Raw genomic sequence first — 17,866 nt, forward strand, 5'->3', positions numbered from 1 at the left:
CCATTTCTTTTTGTTATCTTCCATTTCATCAGTTCTTTAGTATTCAGAGTACAGGTCTTTGGTTAAGTTCATTCCTAGATACTTTATTATTTTTGGTGCAGTTGTAAATGGGATTGTTTTCTTAATTTCTCTTTCTGCTGCTTCATTGTTAATGTATAGAAATGCAATAGGTTTCTGCATGCTGATTTTTTATACTGTGACTTTACTAAATTCATTTGTCAGTTCTAGTAGTTTCTTGGTGGAGTCTTTAGGGTTTTCTATATATAGTGTCATGTTATCTGTCATAGTGAAAGTTTTGCTTCTTCTTTACCAATTGGGATGCCTTTCATTTCTTTTTGTTGTCCAATTGCTGTGGCTAGTACTTCCAGCACTATGTTTTTATTTTTTTTAATTAAAAAAAAATTAACATTTATTTATTTTTGAGACAGAGAGAGACAGAGCATGAGCAGGGGAGGGTCAGAGAGAGAGGGAGACACAGAATCCGAAACAGGCTCCAGGCTCTGAGCTGTCAGCCCAGAGCCCGATGCAGGGCTCGAACTCACGGACTGCGAGATCATGACCTGAGCCAAGTCGGACGCCCAACCCACTGAGCCACCCAGGCGCCCCACACTATGTTGAATAAAAGTGGTGACAATGGACATCCTTGTCTTGTTCCTGATCCTAGGGGAAAGGCTTTCAGTTTTTCAACACTGAATATGATGTTTGCTGTGGGTTTTTCATATTACGTTGAGGTATGTTCCCTCCAAACCTACTTTGTTGAGGGGTTTTATCATGAATAGATGGATGTTGTATTTTATCAAATGTTTTTTCTGCATCTATTGAAGTGATCATATAGTTTTTTATCCTTTCTCTTATTGATGTGATGTATCATGTTGATTGATTTGCAAATATTGAATCACACTTGCATTCTGGAACTAAATCCCACTTGATTATGGTGAATGGTTTTTTAAATGTATTGTTGGATTTAGTTTGCTAGTATTTTGTTCTATGTATCTATGTTCATCAGGGATATTGGCCTGTAGTCCTCTCTTTTTGTGGTGTCTTTGTGTGGTTTTGGTATCAGGGTAACGATGGCTTCATAGAATGAATTTGGAAGTTTTCTTTCCTTTTCTATTTTTTTGGAAATAGTTTGAGATGAATAGGAATTAACTCTTATTTATTTACTTACTTATTTAAAGAATTGATGTTTATTTTTGAGGGAAAGAGAGAGAGACCGAGACAGAGGGGACAGAGGAGCTGAAGCAGGCTCTGGGCTGACAGGAGAAAGACCCATGCGGGGCTTGAATTCACAAATCATGAGCTTACGTCAGACTCACCAACTAAGCCACCCAGGTGCCCCAGAATTAACTTTTTTAAATATTGCTAGAATCTGCCTGTGAAACCTTCTGCTCCTGGACTTTTATTTGTTGGGAGTTTTTTGATTACTAATTCAACTATTGCTGGTAAATGGTCTGTTTAAATTTTCTATTTCTTCCTGCTTCAGTTTTGTAGTGCTACCAATACACTCATGAAGTGCATGCAACCTCATGGAATGGGTACTGTTATCACCCTCATTTTTACAGATGAAGAAACTGAGACCCAAAAGAGTTAAGGAACTTGTGCAAGGTCACTCTGAGCTCAAACCAGAAACCAAAAATACTAGTTTCACAATCCGTGTTCTTAGATGACATGCTGTAAGGCCTCTCTATGTTCCTTTCATCCTCAGATGTAACATGAATCATTTGGAAGTAAATGTGGAGTTTGTAACATCCTTTTCTTTGAAATAATATAAAATATACACCTGTGACCTAAGCAAGAAACTGGTGAATGGGGCACTTTTTCTCCTGAAAGAAAATGGTGTACAAACCTGGGAAGTATGCTTCACATATAAGTTGCTGTTTCCAAGCAAATTTTTGTCAACCTGGAATATTCTAAAATAAGCAGGTGCACAGATAAGGTGGGTTAACTTTCCATAGGGTTTTCCCTAGGTTAAAGAAGGCACTTCCACCTTTATTATTTCATACTGATGCTGTCTTTGCTGTACTTTCACGAGATGCTCCGTCAAGAAGGATGCATTCTTTGACAGGGGATGGAAGAGAAAAGACTATTAAAACAGAAATTCTTATTACTCCTGCTACCTCACTCTACAATGTATCTATATGAATATAGATATATTGTATATTTAGTATATGTAACATCTTAACATATACTAAAATTGCCAGTTTGTTATACTCCATTTAGCCAATAAAAGGATTTTATATGAAGCAAGGGGCCCTACTCTGTGTATATGATCCTAAATTAGAAAAAATTTTGAGATATCCCTTTATTTGCACCCTAGAACTTTCTACACCCCAGAAAAATACACCATAATAATATGGGGGCTAGGAAAAAGAAGTAGTTAGTCATTAAGGGGGAGTTAGAAAAGTCTAACTAGCCTGATGCTCTGACCACAAAGGTCTTCTCAGACAAATCAATTTAGGCAAAAGATGATATGATAAATGATCCCTGTACAATATCCCATGCCTGCATAATATTCTTTAGAAAGTCTTTATGTACTTCCAGGGGTATGGAAGTACTCCATTTAAAGATCATTGTACTTGGGGCACATGGGTGGCTCAGTCGGTTAAGCATCTGACTCTTGATTTTGACTCATGTCATGATCTTAGCGTTCGTGAAATTGAGCCCTGACTCAGGCTCCACGCTGTCAGTGCAGAGCCTGCTTGGGATTCTCTCTCTCCCTCTTTCTGTACCCTCCCCCCACACACACCACTACTTCAAAATAAATAAATAAACTTTAAAATTTTTAAAAAATAAAGATCTTTGTGCCAGACCAACAGTACAAAAGCATGAGATCTAGAAGGGGCAGCACTAATTCTGTCCACTTCCTAGACTCTTCTTGGGTCAAACATGCTTGGTGAGCTGTGGCTTTGTCAAGTTAAAACATGTGTAGTCCATGTAAGTGTATTCCATGATGAAAGCTGCCTGATGATGCTTCCAAACTCTACATACACACCCTATCCAGTTGCTGAGAGTGGTAAGATATTCACAGCATAACCATGTGAATTAATCACAAGCTAAATTGCTTACCATGTTTTTTTGCCTTTCCATCTTTCTCCATGTTGAAGTGTCCATCACTGAGTCATTTGTTGTCTATCTTTGGAAATCAAAATTTTTATTTCAACTATATGCCTGGTAATATTTTAATAGCTTTATTGAGATAGAACATACATACCATATAGTTCACTTGTTTAAAATAGGTAAGTCAATGATTTTTATTATATTTACAGAGCTGTAATTGGTGAGCCCTTACAACTGCAGATTCAAATCTTTCTTCTCTTTCTTCTCTGTTCATTTCCTTCTCAACCATTTATTTGTTTCTTTTTCCTTTGTTTTGAACCTTATTACTTGCATGTTAGTCTTCCTAAATCTATTCTTTAAGTGTCTTCTATTGTCTGGATGGTTTTCATTTCTTTATTGTTGTGTATAATTGAGTTATTTTTCCCACTTGTTCTTCCAGGTTACTGATTTTATTCCCAACAGTGGCCAGTCTCTTTCCATTTGTCCATTACAATTTTAAACTTGAAAATCCATGTTTAGAACTTTTAATTATATAAATGGATTCCCTTGCCTGGTCTCATTTCTTTTTTCTTTCTTTCTTTCTTTTTCTTTTCTTTTATTTCTCTCTTTCTTTCTTTCTTAGTTCTTTTTTTTTTTTTTTTTTTTTTTGCTTCAGAGGTAGAATTTAGTGATTCATCACTTACACATAACACCCAGTGCTCATCCCAAAAAGTTCCCTCTTTAATGCCCATCACCCATTTAACCAATCCCCCACCATTACTTCCCTCCATCAACCCTCACTTTACTTTCTACATCCAAGAGTCTCTTATGGTTTGTCTCCTCTGTTTTTATCTTATTTTATTTTTCCTTCCTTTCCCCTATGTTCATCTGTTTTTCTTAATTCCACATATGAGTGAAATCATATGACATTTGTCTTTCTCTGATTGCCTGATTTCACTTAGTGTTATCATTTATTTTCTATTCACAATATGCTTTCCACAGTTCACACCAGTGGGAGGCACCTTTTCAGGGTCCTCAACCCTCAACTTCTCCTTCTGGTGCTGGATCCCTCTACATGAGATGATGATATGATGACGACGACGACAACAATGATGATGGGCCTGCATAGGGCTTAGTGTGGCCTCATTGATTAGGATGAGCTGGTTTGCTGACACTAAAGAAATCCAGTAAGTGTTAGAAGGCAGAGCGGTTTCCATTACTATAAGTAGGGGTGAATCTCCCAACAAACTGCTCATTCTCTCTGAGGGCTCTGTCCCAGGTGGGAGTTCTCTCAATGCCTTGTGGATTTGGAGAGACTCAACCTTCCAAAGTAGCTCCCCTCTGTCCTCCAAGACCTGTAGAAATAGGTAGGCTTCTTCCTTGCACCCATGAAAGAGATATGTGCCGCCCTTCTGGGAGAGGACTCATGAGAATATCAGGCTTTACCCCAGGTTACTCTGCCATGAGCCTCTAGAAAGGTTAGACCTTAGCCAGAAAGGATAAATCTAGAAAGTCTTTCACTTTTCTGCTTCTGAAAAGAGCACTGTGAAAGAGAAAAGTGTCAACTCGCACCTTCATTCTGAAAAGTAACCTTGGTCTAGGGCAAATTTAAATGCCGTGGAAACTACGACTTTGAGTGAACATGCCCTGCCCCACAGCACATGTAATTGCATCTCTCCACCTCATCATGCTTTGGGTTCCCTATGTGCCATGACATAATCTCTGTGTACCAGAGACCTAATACAGTGAGTCCTTAGAATCCTGGCACCTGCCCTCCCTCCCTTCTCATCTCTCCCAATTCTATTCTCCTGTCAATCTGGGTGAGGCTCAGAAACACAGGGGTCCTGCTTGGGGCAATAAAGATTAGAGAAAGGGGACAGGTAGGAATGAGGTCCCTGGATTTTGTTGTGGAGATTTTGAATGCCAGGTGGATTCTGGCATGGGAGCTTTCTCACAGAACTGGGAAATTCAATTCAGCACTGTAGACATCCACTCATGTGCACACAGATTCTCTTTGTCATATATTTTTGATGTGTTTATTTCTTAGCTAAATGACAACAGAATCTCCTCCTTCCACAGTCTGTTAAAATCAAGAGAGAGGGAATGTCTTCCTCAAGGCTGTCAGAGACCCAAACAAAGCTGGGAGGGGACTCCTGGGGACAAATGAAAGGACACTGAAGTCTCTGGTCTCCCAGGTCAACTTTCTTCTTGAAAAAAGTGGCACTATGGCTTCAGGGGCCACTCAAGGCCCATTGTATCTCCTTCTCATCTCCATGGCTATTGAGGATACTGGTCTCCTCCAGAACCAGTTAGGCCTCCAACTAGAGCTGTAGTGGACTCCGTGATACCCTTCAGGGTCCATGCCAAGGTTGGGGCCATGGGGATGGTAGACAGCTGTGTCAAAGACGTTTCTCAGAGACAGGGAATATCTCTAGAAAAAGAAGGATGAATCATTTCAGAATTGTATCCCCCTGTTCCAAGCTTTAACCATGGACTCCTTCTGTAATCGTCTTCCCCTACATATCATCTCTCTCACCTAGTATTCCTTCCTCTAGACTTTATTCCTTCTTTCAGCCTTCTTTTTCCACAAGTCAGTAGTTTCCCATTGCACTTTGATTGGTCTTCCAGTTCTAACTTCTTGCCTTTTTTAAAAATTTTTTAAATGTTTATTTATTTTTTTTAGAAAAAGAGAGAGAGACAGAGTGTGAGTGGGGGGCGAGGCAGAGAGAGAGAGAGAGGGAGACACAGAATCTGAAACAGGCCTTAGGCTCTGAGCTGTCAGCACAGACCCTGATGCAGAGCTCGAACTCAAGAACCATGAGATCATGACCTGAGCTGAGTCAGTTGCTTAACGGACTGAGCCACCCAGGCACCCCTAACTTCCTACTTTTCTTTAGTAGCACTCTCCTGATATTTCTTTCCTTCTTACCCACCCCACAACTTGGTGACCCTACTCTTCATATCCCACTCCCTTATGTTCCTGCTACTCCTTCCCCCAGGCACTTTCCTACATATTAGGCACTCACCACACAGAAGAAGAGCCCAGCAAAGAATCCCACAGCCACTACAACAGAGACCAGAGTAATGAGGAAGATTTCCCATGGTTTCAGGGACCCACTGGGTGTCACTTCATTCACTGGAGTTGTAGCCCTCGTGCCATTGGAAGTTGTGTGTGTTCCAGTTGGAGAATGTGTGCCAGAGCTTCCTGTGGTTGCACTGGATACAATGTTGGCAGCTGTGCTGGTCCCACTGGAAGTCACACTAGATCCAGTGTTGGAGGCTACACTGGTCCTGCTGGAGATCTCACCGGATCCAGGACTGGCAGCTGTGCTTATCCCACTGGAGGTTGTACTGGATCCAGTATTAGCAGGCATGCTGGTCCCACCAGAAGTTGTGCTGGATCCAGTGTTGGAGGCTATATTGGTCCCACCTGAGGCTTCACTGGATCCACTGTTAACAGGTGTACTACTCCCTCTGGAGGTTGTGCTAGATTCAGTATTGGAGGTTATGCCAGACCCACTGGAAGTCACACTGGGTCTAGTTTGGGAGGTTGTACTAGTTCTGCCAGAGGTTGTGCTGGATCCAGTGTTGACAGGTATGCTGGTCCCTACAGAGGGTGTGCTAGTTTCGGTATTGGAGGTTGTGCTGGAACTACTGTAGGTCACACTGGACTCAGTGCTGGAGGCTGTACTCGTCCCACCAGATGTTGTGATGGATCCAGTGTTGACAGGTGTGCTGGTCCCTCCAGAGGTTGTGCTAGATTCAGTATTGGAGGTTGTGCTGGAACCACTGGAGGTCACACTGGATTCAGTGTTGGAAGCTGTACTGGTCCCATCAGATGTTGTGCTGGATCCAGTATTGACAGCTATGCTGGTCCCTCCAGAGGTTGTGCTGGATTTAGTACTGGAGGCTATATTGGTTCCACTAGAAGTCACACTAGATCCAGTGTTGAAGACTATACTGGTCTCACCAGATGTTGTGCTCGATCCAGTATTAGCGACTGTGCTGTTCCCTCCAGAGGTTGTGCTGGATACAGTAGTAGAGGCTATACTTGTTCCACTAGAAATCACACTAGATCCAGTGTTGGAGATTGTACTGGTTCCACCAGAGGCTGTGCTGGATTTAGTGCTGGAGGTTATACTGGTCCCACCAGAAGTTGTGCCTGATGTGCTAAACGCACTGGGTGTTACACCTGCTGATAATAATAAATGATGACAAACATATACATTGAGCATAAATACTTTCTGCTCAATGCTTGGTTAAATTCATTACATGGATAATTCTCTTTGATGCTCACTAACAGCCCTATGAACTAGATACTATTGTTATCAACAGCTAAGAAGAAGAAATTGAGGCTTAGAAATGTTGACATTTGCTCATGTTTATACAGAGTAGTAGAGCAGGAATTTGTACCCAGGCTATTGGATCTGCACTTTCAGCCACAATGCTAAATTGCCCTCCCCACCCATCCCCAACACCAAGATTACATAACCTAGTTTCACTGGCAGTAAGCTTATTCCATATGCTGCTATATAAGATCCAATACAGATAAGAAGTATTATAAAGGAATTGCAAAAGCCAGGTGAAACTAGTATATATTAATTCATTTAAAATAGTATTGCTCCTTTCCTAGAAAATATTTTTTAGTGTTATTCAGAAAATATCTACATCAAAATTGTCTGAGTAGCTTGTTAATAATAAAGATTCCTAGGCATACCACTCCAGATTAAATGAATCAGAGTTTGAGATGGGACCTTTCAATGAGGGGCTGGGTGATTCCATATGCATTAAATTTCCAGGGATTCCTGATCTCTATACCAGAGGCTGGAGAAGAATATGTTATATGTAGTTTAAACATATAAGATCTCCCAGGATTAATGGCTATAATGTATAGCACATCTTTTCAACCTTGGGTAAACCGACTGAGTTAAAGTTGTGTCTATTTCTTTCCACTCACAACACTGAAGGACAAAGATACACAACCTCTTCCAGATAACCAAAATTAATCTGTGACTCATTTACCACTAACTGGAACATGGGTACTTATCACCTCATTCCACACATGTGTATTTTTTCCTCAGGTTTATTTGAACTAACATAGGATTATACTTTTATGGGGGGAAGTCCCTCCCCCATATCAGCAATATGGTACAAATTGGGGTTAAGATCAGAATCTTGAGTAAAACTTAAAAGAAACTGAGATGACCAAGACTAGGAATGACACAACAGTTAACTCTTCCTGTTCTTAGTATTTAACTCCCCAGCCACCCACAGATTATTACCATTTTATAAATGCAGAAGTGGAGGCACAGAGAAGTTAAATGACTCACCCAAAGTACACAGGTAACATTGGAGCCATGATCTACACACAGGTAATCTGAGACCAGAGTCTACAGTTTTAATCCCTGGGTTCTAACTGCCTCCTGGGTGTTACCTAATTATATTGAAGTGATTGGGGTAAAACAATTGATCCTCATTCTATGGAAGAGAACCAGAGCTAGTCCTAGCAGTGGTCAGCATCTCCCAAAACACCTAAAAGGTTCTCAGATCACCCACTTTTAAAAGAAATCACTTACCAGTTTCTAAAAGTAGGAGATGCAATAGTAGCCAACACTTAAGGATAATGTGTCCTTTGTACATCTTGATCTGTCTTGTTGTGGTTGGAAGGTAAGATACCCAAATCCCAGTTGTGGCCAAGATCTAGAAGGCAAAGAACAGGATTCTTGAGAAAGGAGAGTTCAAGGTGAAGAGGTAAAAGCTAGAGTTTCCAGAAACTTGGGTCTCTTAAGTACTTGTTCTTTGGAAGAACTTTGAGCCTAGTGGGCAGAAGACTGGATGCTTGGGTTCCTTAAGCTTCTTCCATGCAATGTTCTTGCCTCTTTCTTTATTGTGGATGAGCTTCAAGGACCTTTATAGTTTCATATGTGTTGGGGAGGAGTAGGAAAGATGACTTATTCCTCTGCCAACTGTGAGAAATTAAACAATACTGAGCCTGGGAAGGAATAGACTAGGGGTCAAGAGGAAGGTGAGAAAGGAGAATGACATGATCACACTAGGCAGGGCACTGGACTGGCTGGGTCGTAGCAGGAAGTAGACTAATATAAAGTGATTAAGTTTGTCAGAGTGGAAGGGACCTACCCTCTAAGGCAGAGATGGGGCCAGAAACCTGTTCTACTGCAAGACTTTGTTTCCTGGCCAGGAAGTTCTGTGTGTCTGCTTTGGCAAGGAAATAGCCCTAATGAAGTGAGCTAAGGGGGTGGTACCCCAAATTTCTGAATCAAATGGAAATATGAGACTCAAATATGAGACCTAGCAGGAACTAGGTATCTGGGCTTCTGGGTTAAAGACAGAAGACAGATGGAGCATTACTGGGTATGCAGTAAGCACTCAACTGTGCACACTGAATGAACAGGGAAAGAGAGATCCAGGGGCTGATGAAGCCATATTTGGGGTCTCTGGAGCATTAAGGCTGAGGGCATGAAGAGTGTAAAATGTGCAGAACAAGCCCCTCATCAGGCTCATAGCAGGTGAAGGGGTGGTATAATTTCCCTCTCTGATCCTCCACCATAGAAGTTCCCCTCTTGTTTGTTTTCAGAGGAATCTGTAGGATTTTCTCTGCCCTGGAATCCTTCAGATGTTCCTTCTCCTTAGCCTAATGAAGTATCTCTCAGTAGGATATACCACAAACACCAATTAGGAGACTTCAAGTCTGTTGAGGGAGTGAGATATATAGTCCAAATTCTCTAGAAACTTCATATTGGTCTGAACACGGATGTAACAGCAAAGGACACACAGTCCCCTAAATGAATAGGACTGAACAGACCCAAATAAGCAGAGAGTTTTGGGGGTCCATGGGAAAGGCATCTTGTGGCCAAGGTGAAGGAGATGGATTGATGGGAGTTTCAGCGCACAGTCTGTGTGACCAAGTCAGCTGTCTTCATTCCCATTTTATTTTATTTTTATTTTTATTTTTAAAAATAAAGAGAATGAGCAGGGGAGGGGCAAATAAAGAGGGAGATGCAGAACCTGAAGCAGGCTCCAGGCTCTGAGCTGTCATCACAGAGTACGTTGTGGGGCTCAAACCCACGAACCATGAGATCATGACCTAAGCCAAATTTGGACGCTTAACTGACTGAGCCACCCAGGCACCCTTCATTCCCATTAATGAGAAACTTTGTGGAAGAAGCAACATCTCAGTTTATTTGTAGGTGAACAAATATCCCTGACACATAAGACCTGTTTGAAAGAAGCAGGAGGTGGCTGAAGATGTGAAGGAGTGAGTCAAGAGGGGACAAAGTGGGCTGGAAAAGGCTGATGCAGATCAACCTAGCAGCTGGGATGGGCAGTTCCTGAGGCTGAAGTGTGAGGAGTTGCTCAATAACAGGGAAGGCTCTAGACACCTAGCAATCCCATAATCCCATTCTATGGCTGAGAGGCCAATAGCACTCTAAGAATTCCTTTTCTTTCCTCTCTAGACTTATTTGGAGGCAAAGGTCCTGAATTCAAGTCCAGATTCCACCCCTTAGACATAATCCTAAAATTTTTTTTTGCATGTATACTTATCAGAATATATATATAATTAGTGTCTTTAGTCTCTTTCAAAACAATAGAAGAATCTTGGAATTCTATTACCCAGTTCCCAACTCATATCCTAATGTTACCAAGTCTTTTAGATCTGTCTTAATTTTTAACTTCATCAGAGATTATTGTTGTTTACACACCTCCAGCCAAACATAGTCATATATCTAAAGTAAGCTGAAAGAGAGACTGGAGAATATAGTGACTAGCAGAGTGGGCTTGTGATCAACTAAAACTTGAGAATATTATCATTAAAGATGGAGAATGAATATTAGTGGGCAACCATAAAGCCATGACATACATTTAAACCTACCTACTTTATTTTTATTTATTTATTTTATATAGTTTCTGTATTCCTGGAGCTTTCATTCTGTTTTGTTTGTTTTGTTTTTTTAATATAATTTGTTGTCAAATTGGCTTGCATTCAACACCCAATGCTCATCCCAACAAGTGCCCTCCTCAATGCCCATCACCCACTTTCCCTTCTCCCCACTCCCCCATCAACCTTCAGTTTGTTCTCTGTATTTAAGAGTCTCTTATGGTTTGCCTCTCTCCCTGTTTGTAACTATTTTCTCCCCCTTTCTTCCCCCATGGTCTTCTGTTAAGTTTCTCAAGATCCACATATGAGTGAAAACATATGATATCTGTCTTTCTCTGACTGACTTATTGTACTTAGCATAATACCCTCCAGTTTCATCCATGTTGCTGCAAATGGCATGATTTCATTCTTTTTCATTGCCAGGTAATATTTCATTTATATATAAACCACATCTTCTTTATTCATTCATCAGGTGATGGACATTTAGGCTCTTTCCACAACTTGGCTATTGTTGAAAGTGCTGCTGTAAACATTGGGGTACATGTGCCCCTGTGCATCAGCATTCCTGTATCCCTTGGGTAAATTCCTAGCAGTGCTATTGCTGGGTCATAGGGCAGCTCTATTTTTAATTTTTTGAAGAACCTCCACACCATTTTCCAGAGTGACTGCACCAGTTTGTGTTCCCACCAACAGTGCAAGAGGGTTCCCATTTGTCCACATCCTTGCCAGCATCTATAGTTTCCTGATTTGTTCATTTTAGCCATTCTGACCAGTGTGAATAAACCTACTAGCTTTATATTCTGTATTTATGAATTCTAATACCTTTAGTTTTTGTGGATCTGATCTTGCTGTCTATTTTGTGTTTTGTTTCTTGCTGGCTTTCACTGATGGTTTCTGAGATCGTTGTACTTGAGATTTATGACTGAATTTGTTTTTCTTGCAAAGGTATCTGTAGAAGTACTTTGAAACCTAAGATGAGGACTTGACCTTCCATAGAGAATTTGCATGTTTTGGCCAAATTATAGGCTTCAAGTCTTTTGAATAACCCATGATTTGGAACTACAAGCCATGTAAAGTATGTGGTTACAAGTTATTTCTCCAGAGATACTTCCCCCATGCCAAGTTTAGAGATAGGCAATTTTGTTTGCATTTCCTGAGAGGAAGAGTGGGTTTATTTTTAGCTTACACTCCCTGAAGGTTGCAGGCTTATGTGAGGGTCTACTGTGAGAGTCCTCACCTGGGCTAGTCAGTCGGACTGAGGCTGTGCTACCAGAAAAGTTCACTGGGTTTGGCTAACGTTGGCTTCAGTGCTCCTCTTACCTTCTTGGGTTCCTACCTTAGCTTAGCCTTTAATTCTAGCATTCCTTACTTTCCCGCCAACTCACTGATTCATTTAAGATGATTTTTAGTCCACCATTTTAAGTTCTTCAAGGTATTTTAAGTCAACACACTTAGTCCATTACAGAAACAGAAATTTAAGTTCTCACTGGATTTTTTTTGAGAAATAAATGATAGTGTATTTAAAGGCACTAGGATGGTGTTTGGCACATAGTAAACATGAAATTATAAAGGACAGAGGAAAAACAAAAAGGAAAACATAAAAACATATATGTAGTAGCCAGCGTATTTTAGGATTTTAATTTGTAGCACATCCCAGTGATTTTCTCCTTACTTGTCACATGGCATTTGGAAGAGACAAAGAAGTAGAGAAGAAGAATCTTCCCAAAGATGAAGGAGACCTGGAAAATAATAGGTGGCTCTAAGATGGTTTCCTGTCACCTAGTTTTCATGATGTTGAACAAATCTGGACAGATATTAACCACACTTATTGTGGTGATCATCTCTCAACGTATACAAATATCAGATCATTATTTTGTACACCTGAAACCACTATCATGTTCTATGTCAATTATACCTCAACTAAGAAAGAAAGAAAAAGAAAGAGAGAGGGAAGAAAGAAAGAAAGAAAGAAAGAGGGAGGAAAGAAAGGAGGGAGGGAGGGAGAAAGAGAGAGAGTTGGGGGGCCTGCATGCCTCAGTTAAGTGTCTGACTTGATTTCGGCTCAGGTCATGATCTCAAAGTGGATAGATCAAGCCTGGAGTTAGGCTTTGCACTGGGCCTGGAGCCTGCTTAAGAGTCTCTCTCCTTCTCCCTCTCTCTCTACCCCTCCTCTGACTCACACTCACTCTCTCTGTCTCTAAAATAAAATTTAAAAGGAAGGAAGGAAGGACATCAGTTCAGTGAAGATCAGGCTGCTAGCAGGTGCTTGCAGAATGCCTCTTGTGCCATGAGGGAGGGGGAAAAAAGGTTAGAGACGGAGGGAGCCAAAACATAAGAGACTCTTAAAAACCGAGAACAAACTGAGGGTTGATGGGGGATGGGAGGGAGTGGAGGGTGGGTGATGGGCATTGAGGAAGGCACCTGTTGGGATGAGCACTGGGTGTTATATGGAAAACAATTTGACAATAAATTTCATATTAAAAAAAAATAATGCCTCTTGTGTACCTTTCACCAGTCAACTCCATGGTCGGGATTCAACCCTGATATAGAGAGTGACTTCCCACTGCTTTTGGAATCTGCCTCTGCAACCAGCCACAAAAACCATTTCCACAGCTGGAGTCAATGACATAAGATCAACTGACATAGTTTTGCCAAGATATCCTCGATATGATCTCATTTTTCAATGAAGGAGAGGTCTCTGGTGTGAAAACCTTGCTTTCAGCATCTAGTATGATAGGTGTTTTTATTTTTATTTTTTCTTTTTTTTTTTTTTTTTTTGGTGGAAGTCTTAGAAATTAACTCAACAGTAGGTTTTAACCTGTGTTGTTTCTGTCCTCTTAGGCTGCTGGTTTAAGCATACAATGAAAGGACTGCCATTTTCCTCTGAGACATATTGCTATTAGTGTTTTTTAAATTTTTGCTTTTATTACAAAATGATTCAATAGATTTACCTTCCTCCGACTTAGAAAAAACAAAAACAAAAACAAATGAAGAATGCCATGCGATTACAAATCCTCTGGGGAGATTTTTCACCCCTGCCCCTCTACTCAATGTTCAATTTCAAGGTAGACATTCTTCTCAGTCCCCAGTGTGCACCATGGGCAAGGTCCTTTTATTCTAGTTTAACCATATTCTAGGCTTTAACCATTAATATCTCAGCTTTATTTAGGGTCTCCTATTAGACTCCACTCTTTGTTCAGGCCTTGGACTTTGTCTCCTGTACCCTACCTGCTAAGAAGCTGTGAGAAGATAAATTTATGTTAACCAGATTTGGCAGATACCCTCAATGCAAAGGCTGGTTCAGAGCTCTTTTTGAGCCTCTGTCAGTCTCTGCTTTCTCTCCATTGTTGATCTAAATACTACCTACTATCTACCTAATTGATAGAGCTACAAATATTTTTTTCTATATTAACTGGCAATTTTTGTTGCTTTTGTTAAGAGGAGTGGTTAACATACTTTATTCACTATATTCCCAGAAAAGTGGAAGTTTTCAAAAGATTGTTTTGAGATTACAAATTTCACAATCATATATGATAATGCATTTAAAGTCAGTACAATGCTGAGCACGTAGTAAGCACTCAGTAACAAAGGAGAAAGGGGGAAAGAATGTCCAAACAGCAAACAACTGATCTGGCTACCACAAATATTATGAGGTATTTTTTTAATGTTTGTTTTTGAGAGAGCATGAGTGGGGAGGGGCAGAGAGAAATGTAGGGGAGAAAGAGACTCCCAAGCAGGCTTCATGCTGTCATCATGGTGCCCGAAATGGGACTCAATCCCAGGAACTGTGAGATCATGACCTGAGCTGAAATAGACACTTTCATTTAGCATAATACCCTCCAGTTCCATCCACGTAGTTATGCTAAGTGAAATTAGTCAGTCAGAGAGAGACAAAAATAATATGACTTCACTCATATGAGGACTTTAAGACACAAAACAGATGAACATAAGTGAAGGAAAACAAAAATAATATAAAAACAGGGAGGGGGACAAAACAGAAGAGACTCATAAATATGGAGAACAAACTGAGGGTTACTGGAGGGGTTGTGGGAGGGGGGTTGGGCTAAATGGGTAAGGGGCATTAAGGAATCTATTCCTGAAATCATTGTTGCACTATATGCTAATTTGCATGTAAATTTTAAAAAATAAAAAATAAAATTTAAAAAAAAGAGAGACGTTTAACCAACTGAGCCACGCAGGTGCCTCGAGGTTTTGTTTTGTTTTGTTTTGTTTTGTTTTTTTAAGCCGTAATAATACTATTATTTCTCTTACTGGTTGCATTGCATCCCAAGGAAACAAAACTAGAAATCCAAAGCTGAAAGCACATAGATTATTATCACTTGCTCATCAGGGATCAAAGAGAAATTGTTCTGAGATTGTGACCTCCTAAGAGTTTCTGAACTATGGTTAAGCCCAGGGAATATTTTCACTTGAGCTCACATGTAAACTTGAGAAAGCTGCAGGTCTCCTCTAGAATCTTTCTCTATTTTTCTGGCTGGCCTGTTGGTTAAGCTCTTTGTGATCTTTTCTCTGGTTCTTTTTCTTGACCTTGCTCATGACCATCTCAAAGGCCAATTTCCTGAAGACTTTTTGGAAATACGTCCTGACCCATTTTATCGTCACTGCCTTCTTTTTCATGATTGCTTTTTTCCCCAATATTTTCTTTCCTAGAATATCTTCCATTGTTCAGTCTTTGTCCATACTCCCCTTGTCATCCATGGCTTCCTTGTCTTCCTCCTCTGTGATCCATTTCATGGCTCTTGTTATGGCCTCCTCCATGTCCATGACTTCTGCCGTGATTCATGACATAACCACTGTCATAGGTGTGGCTCAATTCATGGTCCACATCATGGCCCACTCCATGTCCAAATCCATGTTCTCCCCCATGAACCAGTTTATTTTCCCAATTATGGAACATCCCAGAGCTCAGTCCTGAGTCCAGGTCTGGACCAAGGCCAATTCTGTAATTATGGAGGTATTAAATGCCTCTCTTTATCAGAGGAAAAGAAAAGTCCTTCTAAAAGAGAAAAAACATATATTACTAGAATTAAATCTTTTCCTTTGATATCACTAAACCTTCTTAGATTGTAAAAAATCACAAATTTTAACTTTCTGTCTGTTTTCTCTCTTATGCTTTTTTTTGTAGGTGTGATATTGCTGGTTCTCTTCTTATTGTTTATTTACTCACTCTTCTGAGAAAACAGCCTTCCAATTATTGCACTTACATAGTCTGTATGTAAATGTTATGATCTTGCCCTGTACTTTGGTAAGGTTATATGCCACTAAATTCTCAAGACAAGGGTAAATCCACATCCTGTACCTAGGCAGTAGAGTCTCCCAGAAATAGGGAGTCTTTTGTTGTGCTAATCAACAAAGAAATTTGCATGTCTATGAGGACAGGAAAAGAAGAAATGAAAGTTCATAAAATAAGGATTAGAATAGTATTTACTTTGGGTTGGGCAGGTACTGGGTTGACTGGCAGGACACACACAGAAAACTATTCAAATGATAGAAATGTTCTATATTTTGAACTTTATAAGGGTGTGTGCACATGTTTAAATTAATCAGATTGTACATTTGAAATGTGTGGACTTCTTGTAAATAATACTTCAGTTTTAAAAAAAGATAAGGGAGGGAGGAGCCAAGATGGCAGAACAGCATGGAAGTTTTTTGTGTGTCTTGCGTCCTTGAAATACAGCCAGAAAACACTAAACCATCCTGCACATCTAGAAAACTGATCTGAGGATTAACACAACAATCTGCACAACCTGAACCACAGAATTCAGCAGGTACAAGGCATGGAGAGGTGAACATGGGGAGAAAGACGCCACGGAGGGCAGGGAGCCACTTTTGCATGCAGAGAGAGGACGGAGAGGGGGGAGAATATGGGAAAAGCACCCCTCCCCAAAAGCAGCTGGAAAGAAAGTGGAAACAGCGACAAGGAATGAACTAAAAAGGGGGAAAGGAGAAAGGACCAAGAAGAAAGGAGAGGGTTTAAATTCCATTAAGACTATAAAAGGGAGAGCACAGAGTCTGAAACTCCACAGCTTGATACCTGTTGGTGCTCTGGTGGGAAGGGCGAATCCCCAGGAGCAGAGTGGGGTCCAGGAGATTCTTTGGCCGCACGGGGAGAAGCAGTTCCACTGTTGGAAGGATGTTTGGTAGAAGTTATGAGGCCACCTGGTCCCAGCAGACCCCAGAGAACAACCACATTCATTGGTGCTGGAACAAGGTCATTAAGGGTGAAGTCTAGTACCAGATGTGTGTTGTGATTTTCCATAATCCCTGAAATGCTGCTGCTACACTATCTCGCAAACTTTTTCTGGGGCAGGTTGGCACCTGGCTGCAGTCTCTGGGCATCGGCAGCAGCACAGTCCTGTGAACATTCCTGGATGCAGCCAGCACCCAGCCATCGCTCAGGGATACCCTCCACAGAGGGGCAGAATGGCTCAAAGTTGCAGTCCCTCAGAAGTAAGGGGTCAGGAAAAACAGCCACATCTGAGACAAAACTCAGGAGGGAGGTGCTGCCTGGAGCTTGGTCATGGACTGTGTAAAAGTGGGGAGTGGATAGAAGCTGAAGACAAAGGACAGGTGCACAATTGCTGATCAGGGAGAACAGAGTTCCAATACTAGAGACTGAGTAGCTGGGTGACGCCATTTTCACCACTCCTGCACATGTGCATACACACCCACAAGCACCACAACAATCCACCCCAGTAAGCTAAGCAGCACCATCTAGTGAGGAACAGAGACATTACACTAAGCCCTGCCCAAGTGGGCCATCCTCCCTCTTCAAGAACAGAAGTCTCACCGCCTGCTTAGTTTATGGACTATAAAAGCACCTCATAGTTTAAATTCTAGGGGAAAACAAAGTAATTTGTATTTCAGTTGTATTTCAGACCAGTTAGCTGGTCCATCTATTCAATTTTCTTT

General features: G+C 40.9%; 1 protein-coding gene across 1 annotated transcript; it reads right to left on the reverse strand.

The window, feature by feature from the left end:
* Positions 1–2,972: 2,972 nt before the first annotated feature.
* On the reverse strand, positions 2,973–8,981 carry MUC21 (mucin 21, cell surface associated). The gene is made up of 4 exons (XM_027055132.2): positions 8,829–8,981; positions 8,613–8,736; positions 6,063–7,231; positions 2,973–5,467 (listed from the first exon to the last, which is right to left on the reverse strand). Exons 2-4 carry the CDS (start codon positions 8,674–8,676, stop codon positions 5,279–5,281), a joined length of 1,422 nt encoding a protein of 473 aa, XP_026910933.2. The 5' UTR covers positions 8,677–8,736; positions 8,829–8,981; the 3' UTR covers positions 2,973–5,278.
* Positions 8,982–17,866: the final 8,885 nt, after the last annotated feature.

The sequence above is a fragment of the Acinonyx jubatus genome, chromosome B2, assembly GCF_027475565.1.
Source record: "Acinonyx jubatus isolate Ajub_Pintada_27869175 chromosome B2, VMU_Ajub_asm_v1.0, whole genome shotgun sequence".
Taxonomy (NCBI): Eukaryota; Metazoa; Chordata; class Mammalia; order Carnivora; family Felidae; genus Acinonyx; species Acinonyx jubatus.

What these genes read in the sequence shown, in the direction of transcription:
- MUC21 (XM_027055132.2), bottom strand. Translation starts at nt 8,676, where the DNA reads ATGTACAAAGGACACATTATCCTTAAGTGTTGGCTACTATTGCATCTC. An exon ending in TCTCCTACTTTTAGAAACTG is followed by an intron (nt 7,232 to 8,612) that starts GTAAGTGATTTC and finishes TATTATTATCAG; the next exon opens with CAGGTGTAACACCCAGTGCG. An exon ending in CTGGGCTCTTCTTCTGTGTG is followed by an intron (nt 5,468 to 6,062) that starts GTGAGTGCCTAA and finishes TTCTTTTTCTAG; the next exon opens with AGATATTCCCTGTCTCTGAG.